The sequence below is a fragment of the Drosophila hydei genome, unplaced genomic scaffold (genome assembly GCF_003285905.1).
Source record: "Drosophila hydei strain 15085-1641.00,03,60 unplaced genomic scaffold, DhydRS2 tig00008138-arrow-arrow-pilon, whole genome shotgun sequence".
Classification (NCBI taxonomy): Eukaryota; Metazoa; Arthropoda; class Insecta; order Diptera; family Drosophilidae; genus Drosophila; species Drosophila hydei.
This window is the reverse complement of record NW_022045846.1, coordinates 96142-105194: the sequence shown is the minus strand read 5'-3', so window position 1 is coordinate 105194 and position 9053 is coordinate 96142. Positions and strand designations below refer to the sequence as shown.

General features: G+C 42.8%; 2 protein-coding genes across 2 annotated transcripts; both read left to right on the top strand.

Annotated features, from left to right (window-relative positions):
- Positions 1-1193: 1193 nt before the first annotated feature.
- Positions 1194-2627, top strand: LOC115483534 (decaprenyl-diphosphate synthase subunit 1-like; the record flags this gene model as incomplete). Its single annotated transcript, XM_030225711.1, is given in 4 exon segments — positions 1194-1325; positions 1519-1528; positions 1531-1712; positions 2227-2627. Coding segments are annotated over 4 exon segments (546 nt in total), but the record flags the coding sequence as incomplete, so codon positions are not given.
- A 1871-nt stretch (positions 2628-4498) lies between these two features.
- On the top strand, positions 4499-8486 carry LOC115483535. The gene is given in 7 exon segments (XM_030225712.1): positions 4499-4579; positions 4581-4673; positions 6919-7035; positions 7097-7361; positions 7419-7573; positions 7641-7730; positions 7787-8486. Coding segments are annotated over 7 exon segments (1440 nt in total). The 3' UTR covers positions 8426-8486.
- Positions 8487-9053: the final 567 nt, after the last annotated feature.

Here is a 9053-nt window from a genome sequence, read left to right as displayed (position 1 = left end):
TTGTCAGCAAGTGCTTAAAAAGGCTTCAGCGGCATTTGTAGCTCTTTCATCGTTGTTGCTGTTGCTCTCATTGTTGCTAATGCCAATGCTGTTTTTTTGGTACACACAAGTCGCACTTATTTCGGCCGCATGTGTTAATTAGTTAACATTGAAAGCCAACATGTTGTTTTACTTCTAATGCAAACTCTAAAGAAAAAAGAAGCAGATAAAACGAACACTAAAATGTGCATAAGACGAGCCAATTGGCTGGGATTTATCATATAGTATATATAGAGCCCGAGCCAAGTCTCCGGCTGTCACCTTGGTCTCCTTAGCAATCAGCAACCACGACTGACATATCATCGCCCCCATCGCTAGGCACATACATGTGCCAATGTACTATTCATAGATCTATGCGAAGCTTGGAATCAGATACAATCTTAGGCATGGACGGCTTTAGACTACCTTCCCGTTTGTTTGTCCAATATTTTGACAACTGACTGCGAAATAGCCAAGAGTGATGAATGAATGAAAATACTTATGCGCGTATCGCAGACGGCAAACAAAATCTCCAAATTAAGCGAAGGGCGCGCCAACATTTCTTGTACAAATAAAAATGGCAGCTATGCTGCGCGGGTTACTCATAAGGTACTGGCCTGATCAATCATATGTATGCGTGCTAATATATATTCCTTGAAGTACTACTCTAACTCTAATAAAATTCACATTATTTAGGAACTTCATTAGTGAAACTTCTAAATGTATAAAGAGAGAAAGATAATAGATAACGCCTCGAGTTGCCCTCGCATGCGTTAGCCATGCACATATCTTTCGCGTAGCAACAACCATCCTGGCTAGAGTCTCAATGAAACTGTATTTGCTTAGATCATTTGGCACATCTGTGTTTGCCCTTTGCATTTGAACAGTAAGCCATGCGGAAGTTACCCGCCAGTATCTGTGTACATATGGATCTATGTAAACTGCAAAAATAGCCTCAGCTGGCAAAACCCAACAGAAATCACAATTTTTGCTTGTCTTTTAATTGATTCACCCACCTTGTTAGTGTTTATTACTCTGTTCACTGCCTGAAGACGAGTATATTTGTTGGCAATAGAGTCTCTGTCTCTGACTATGGACTAGAGCTTGTCTCGAGTTCTCTTTGAACTAGACACAGATAGATCCAAAATTGATCCATTGCCTTTTATCTATTTCAGATCTTAACCGACTTGGTTCAAGGTGAATTCATGCAGCTGGGCTCGAGGGAAACGGAGAATGAGCGTTTCGCGCACTATCTGACCAAGACATACAGGAAGACCGCATCGCTGATTGCCAATGCACTGAAGGCGGTGAGTAAGCCCGGCCATCGACATGCAAATCGAATCGCAATAGCCATAGCAATAGCAATTGCATTTCAAATTGCAGTAGCAAATGTTTATGCGAATGGCTGTGCCCGAGTGCGTTTGTCATTGTGCCCATTTGGATGGCCGGAGTTGATTGGCCAGCGACTGACTTTGAGATATTTGTTTTTGTTCTTCGCAGACCGCCGTTATCGCCAGGCCGATGATAATGTTGCGGAGGTGGCATTTCAATATGGACGTAATATTGGCCTGGCCTTCCAGCTGGTGGACGATATGCTGGACTTCGTCTCTTCCACGGAGCAAATGGGCAAGCCAACGGCAGCTGACTTAAAACTGGGCCTGGCCACAGCGCCGGTTCTCTTTGCATGCGAAAAGGTGAGCCGCCGACAGACTTCCTTATTGCTGTGACAACAGCCTGACTGCGAAGTACATACATAAATTCCAAACACTGCGAATACAACTGACGGCAGCTGTTAATTGTCCAGAACTGTGTTTGCATTGCTGTCTATGTGCATTTCCCACTTAAGCAGCATGGTGTCCGATGATATCATGCAGCTAGCTGGGAGTATGGCATCGCGTGCCATGAAATGCGTTTCTATGGTGTTTTCGACTCAGTTTAATATGCGAAGCGTGATAAACGCGCGCGTGCAATGCGTTCAAAGCAGCAAACAGTGGCGATCTCTGCCGATCAGTCGCGAGCTTAGTTGGCCAGTTAAAAAGTAAAAACTAGCCATATACATGCGTATCATGAGGCCATAGAGACTAATGCTAATGTGTCTGATAGTTTGCATTGGCATTCAAGCCTCAAAACCGTCGCACCTGCGCGTGGGGATGGCGCTCCAATAACGATGGCTTAATTCGTTTGGAATTTCTCATTTGTCTGTTTCAGTATCCCGAGCTCAATCCGATGGTTATGCGTCGCTTCAGCGAGCCGGGCGATGTGGAGCGGGCCTTTGAGTTGGTTCATAAATCACACGGACTCGAGCAGACGCGTTTCCTGGCCAAGAAGCACTGCAATGAAGCGATACGGCTGGCACAGGAGCTGACGGAGTCCCCCTACCAGAAGGGCCTACAGGTTGTCGCCGACTTAGTCATCAATCGCATGAAGTAGGAGTCATCCAGCATACATACACATATACAAATTAATATATATACACATGTAATATTAAGTTAGAAGCAGGCAGGCAACACGTAATGAATGCTAGATAAGTCAGCAAATGAGAGAAGCAAGCAAACATTTGTAAAAAGAAACTAGAAAATCTACAAAACACAGAAGCAAAAAAAAACAAAACAAAATTTATTATTTAGTTTTAAGCATTGTTATTGACACTGTAAATAATTGCATCAAATGTACACAGAAGAACATTGTAACAAATTTACAGACCGAAAACGAATAACTCACTACGTTTATATATATATACATATATATGAACAATTTGAAATGAATTTTTAATAAACTGAATATGCAATGATTTTGAAGTTTATACGTTTGTTAAGAAACACAAATTTGTAAAATATGATGAGAGAAAAGTGTGAAGAAGAAAGTGAATTGAAGAACTTGAATTGCATATTTATGGAGCTATTAATTGTAACAATCCTTGTTCATCTTTAGAGTCAGTGAAAAGTTAATCAATCAAAATGTTTATTAGTCAATGCAACAAACGATATTTATGTAGAGAGCAGTGCTTAATGAATTACCCTTAAATTTATGTATAATTTTGATTTGTTCTTCAGACATTTCATGCCCAAATGGTTCAATCACTTTGCAACGCGTTCGGACAGCACAAACCTATTGTAATTTATATATACTTTCGTTTCTTTACACATTTTGTATCTTCTTACTAATTTAAATTTAATTGAGCTTTGAACCGTTCGTGCATGAAATGCACAACATTCTTATATAATCCCCACTAATTGTTAAGGTTGATCAGGAAAATAATAACTCATTTAAACAATGCTGCCCCAGTCTTAATTTAAATATGTTTTTATTTTGTGCCCAACAATGTAAGAAAACTAAAAACAATCTTGGTTAAACTGATTGAATTAATTGTAAATTTATTTAAGAACTTTTCTAATTTATAAACTAATTTCAATCCCCGTTTCGGTTTTCGAAGTAGTCTCGTTAAGCCAAAGGCACCTTTACAGCCGTGTTAAGCGAACCCCATTTCACTAGAGATAGACTACATTTGCATAGTTGATAAAACAGTTTGGTGCTCGGGTAATTGGTCAGAATAAATGTGCAAATATTGTTGACAATGTTTTGATAATGATAATTATATTACGGAATTTGTATATTTCAATAGTTGAATAAAATGCAATTTTGTTAAGCAGACGAGTCGATAGTCAATCAAAGAATAAATCAAATTAATAAAAACAACCTCTACAGCGTCTCACTGCTAATTACCAACCCAGCTGGAAGGCTCTCGCTATGGCTCACATTGGCTTCAGGGACGGAAATTCATGTTTAGCTGACATGAGGACAGACGGGGCACACAGCTGGGCTCGGCTTGGCAAACATCAACAAGTTAGCCGAGGCTCCTTAATTGGGTTAACGTTAACTATAAAGGGCCGCACGCATATTGCAACGCTCCAAGCTCGTAAGCCAATATTGATAGTTTTGGCAACTTTCTATTTAAATACAAAAACCGCACGAATCTGGGTAAATTGGGGCAACTGGGCCATAGTTGAGCCGTTGAACAAAAAGCCACAGCTCGCATAGTTTACAATAAAATAAATTTATTTTATATCCAAGCCCTCGCCCAGAAACCACTCGAGCCGCTGGCGGAGAGCAAACAGCGGCGGTTTGCCTAACTGCAAAAATATTTAAATGGCGAACGAGTTACGCAAATGAAATGCAATCCTGGCCTGACTTAACAACAACTTCAAGGACATACGCGCAGCGCGCGCTCACGTGCAGTCTGTGCACCGCCCTAACCTAGACTATAAATAACTAGCTGGCTAGCGACGCTGCCTAGACAACCAGAGTGGTTGGGCAGGCCGAAAGGTGAGCCCAATAGCCGTGCCTGGCACGGATCAGCGCGGCCCAGGCGACGGCCAACTCGACTTGGATGTCGAAGGTTTGGGTTTTTCCACGGCACTGTTTCAGTAGCGCGTCATTTGCCGAACGAGGCGATACTTCCGCTTCCCAGCTGCTCCCCAGGATGACAACTAGCGATGAGATGGGCACCTTCTGCCACGACCACATTCAACATCCGCTGATGTGGTGCGACGACAAGAAGCGGCCTGGTCGAACGCAAGAATGCCGAGGAGAGTCTACGAATGTGGCGTCGTCGCAAGGCAGAGGAAAGTGCCCGCAAGGAAAAGGATAAGCAGGAGGTAAATACCTAAACTCAATTATTGCAGAATTAGATTTCCTTAACATTATGATTCACACTGAAAACAATGACATTATTTACTCTGTAAAAGTAAGCTTAATATGAATCAACTGAATCCATATCGAATGCTTTAGTGCAATCTAAGCCTTAATAGGAATAAGCTATATATACCTCCTGTGGATTTGTAGGCGCCTGTAAGAGGCGTGGCAAATCTCAAAACAACAGTTTTAGAGCAATAAGCTTTCAAGTTTGACAATTGAACTTTGACCTCCTCAAATATTTTAGCAAAATAAATTTATGTGAGTTATTCGAAACAAAGGCAGTGCCTTCCTCAGCTTTGGAGCTTAAGCCCAACTGCTACCATTCTTAATAATCATTTACAAGTTAATTTAGTAAATTAGTATTGTTTAAAAAATGATCAAAAATTGAAACTCTACTCTGATAATAACACAATGTCTATATTTTGTAATTAATATTCCTTAACAGTTGAAGAAAACATTTTCATTTATTTATTATTATTTTTACGAATATTGTTTTCTTTAAATTACAACTACAACTTCCAAGCAGCTTTAGGGGAATTTATTTATTTATTATTCATTATTAAAAGCATCTATGGTTGCCTCATTTTAAATACTATTATTCGGCAGCTGATTGACTTAAAAAAATTGGCTCAGAGCTGAGAGGCAAGTAAACAATTTGTTAGTGTCTGACTCAGAGAGTCCTAGGCAAAAGACATTTTCGTGTTTGGCAATCGAGAAAGTTGTACTCCGAACAATTACTTATTGTGTATCCTAAATTTAAATTCTATTATAAAACAGTCCGAGCTGCCCACAACAATAAAATAAAATAAAATTAATATAGAACGAGTTCAAGCAAGATATAACAAAGTTAGGCAAGTGCAGATAAATATGGAATCTGCGATATTTATATCTGTTCCCTCAGCCTCACGCGAACACATAGATTTGCACTCTAAATAACGTGTTAGAGATTCATGTGCAAGCTTCATATATTATAAATTAGAACAATCAAATATGTTCGAGACCCTCAACATCTTGGATGTGCAACCAGAAAACCTTATCTGAGAAGCAAATCAAAACAAACAAAATCCTTTTAGGCAATAGAAGAAACTCAATTTAAAATATCAGCGCGGATCTATTAGACCTAACCCATAAACAGTTTGATCTGCTATTAGTGTAAGTATTATTTATTAGTTCTAAAAAGTTTAAAATTGTATTCAAGGCAATAGATAAATGGAAGGACCATTGACGTGGTTAGTCTTACCTCAAAGCAGACTTACTTAGTAAACTTTTTTTTGACTAACAGCAAATTACATTGAAATAGTTATATAAATTTAAATATCTATTTTTTCTGGTTAGAGTATATCTCTTTGCTCATATTTAAGCTAAAAGACACTCAGCCGGCATCTCGGTGATAGTAGACAAGATAAGATTCTTTACTTAACAACACGCCCCAGTGGGCGTGAATACATACGTTTTGGATACATACCTTTATGATTCCACAACTATGGCATATATATTCCAAAAGCCTCTAGTTTCTCTAGCAGAAACAGTTTTCCGTTCATACGGACGGACCTGCTGGTCGGTCGGACGAACGAACGGATGGACGGACGAACGGACATTGGACAAAACCAACATACCCGTGTAGATTAAGCAAACTAACAGCAATTGGATAAGTTGGGTCTGGTTATAGCTTACTTTTCTCAAATGTTATCAAATTTGTTTGGCATGGAATCTTCACAAAAAATAAGTTTTTGCACCCACGCTGAAGTCGAGTTCAAAGACCTGCGACAAGCAAATGTAATAACTTAGCCAGAATTTGGTTCAACAAACCATTTGACAAGTTTGACTTTGCCAATACGTAAGTAATCAAGGCAAGCAGTGAGGCAGAAGCAACATTGTCGGTCACTGAGCTAAACTGGCATCAGTTCGCGTGCTTCTGACTGTGAATGTGACTTAAATCCAGCGGAATTTCAGTTGGCAAATAAAAATGGGTGAATGAAAAGCAAACCGCACCACCTTGCAACTATAACAACAACCTACAAACAAAGGTGGGAGCTTGGGCATTGTCAATTTCCGTAAACAAGCGGAAGGATGGAGGCAGGGATAGAACGAGCCAGGTTCCGTGCCGCGCCGAATATAGGCTGCGAGCAAATCGATAAAGTCATAAAGCCATAAATGGACACACAATACGTATGACTGTTATCAACATCTCTGTGTTTTTCGCAGTACTACGATTTGTTTCTGCAGCACTGCCCGTGGGGCAGGCCAGGTGGCGGGGCGCCCAATGTGGAGGTGCGACGTAAGGACATTACCGCAGTCGGACTGCACTCGACGCCCACAGTTGTAAGTTGTGTGCTGCGGCGCGGCCCGTGCTTATATAATGCGTACCATTTCTATGCCTCAGACGACCGCCCATCGCATCAACTCGCTGCAGCCTTGTCGCTACAATGACTACTTCACCATGCAGAAAAAGTGCCACAAAAATCCATTGGCCGCCTATCATCATCATCATCACCACCATCCGCCGCCGCCTGTGGCGGGCAGCCGCCTTACTCACGCCCATTCAATTCATCATCTGCAAGAGAGCGGCCCTCGGAGTAGTACTGTGACCATCTGTGAGCGGGAGCATCCGCTCAAGCCTGGCGCCAGCCTGGGCCACAATGCCAACGGTGAGAGTGTTCACATCGAACTGAAAGAGCATCCCTCAATGTCATTTCGCAATAAAGGGCACGTGGACATTGAGCTGCGCTACAGGCCCTCGCCGCCCTGCAAGGGCAAGTCGATGCTCGACAAGATTGTGGTCAACAGTGAGAGCGAGCACCCGCTCCAGGAGAAGCTGGCGAACCAGAAGAAGAAGTTGCAGGCGAAGCTGGAAAAGCCGGTGAGCGGCAGCTACTATCCACGCTTACGCGGTCCTATTAATCCCATTTCCCATTGCCCAATTTCAGCCCTGCAAAGAGCCGTGGGGCAAGGCCGGCCCGGGTGGCAAGCCGTGGCGCAGTCCCAAACAAGTAGGCAACACTTTTATGAAGTCGCTGGTGAGATCCATGACAAGTGAGCAGAGTTTATTGGATTGAGATCATTTTGATTGCAGGGCTGGACAAACAAAGAAATGCTTAAGGAGCTGGACCAGGACAATCCGGTGACCCCCGCTGAGAAGAACACGTTCCGCAAATCGAGAGTTAACAAGCCACCTAAGCCGCAGCGCTGTTGCGAGCTATGCACCTGCACCTGTCCCGCCATGAACGGCTCCAATAGTCCTCTAAAACCATCCAGAAAGACACCAGCGCCGCCTGCGTGTGGCCTGCGATCCCCGCCCAAGGAGTGCAAGCCCCTCAAGCTCTGCCCCCAGCTGCCTCGCGGTCTCTGCGCGGGCAGCACCGGCAACAGCACCTCGATAGCTACGCCGGATGGCAACATGGACAACGGCGGAGGGGGCGTTGAGCTGGTGCCATTGCTGGCGCGCAGGCGCGGACTGCACCGACCCATCAGCCTCTCCAGCACGGATGTGACCAAGAGGACGCCCTCGCATGATAGGTACGCACCACCCAAGCACAAGACAAAGTCCAACAAAGAGCAGAACATCAGTAACATCATCAAAAACATTAGTCACATCAAGCGTCATTCCAAGAATCTCAACTGCAAGCTGCAGTGCTGCAGTTGCAACTGTGACAAAGCCCCGCCTCGAGCACCAGCCTGTTGCCTCAAGCGTCTCACCCTGCACATACGTTAGTCCTGGTCCTGGTCCAAACTGTTGTATCTGTGTATCTTTGTTGTCTTTGTGTTTGCCCATGTAGCTGTCTCGTATATCATTTTCATGATTTCCCGATTCGATCTCTGTGTTTGCACCTGCATCATCTGTTTCCGTTTGCATTAACATTTCCGTTTACTCATTTGCTTGCTCTGCGAAAATATCAAATTTGAGCTGAGCTGAGCTGAGCTGAGCTGGGCTAAGCTGAGCTGAGCTGAGCTGAATGTAATTTGCAAATGATTGCGTCATCTTTGTGTTTATAATGGTTTCTCTATCACTTCTTTTGGCTCATCCAGCAAGAAAATATCAATTGTAATACAAGTGAAAGTATAGCAACCAAAAGAGCAAACCCAAACTCACCAAAACTAACTGAACAACCAACCACAAATATCCAAATGATAATGCAAATCTTCTATGTATCCCCGTGCAAAAACGTTTGCAAAACCGAAACCCAAACCGAAACCCAAACCGAAATGATTACTTTGAAAACAAACAACTGATCTATCGATACAACAACCAACAATCAACAATGTAATATCAACTTTGATCGACCCACAACCGGGGCATCCGTGCAGGATACAAACGGCCGCCGATATGCGCTATCTGCACG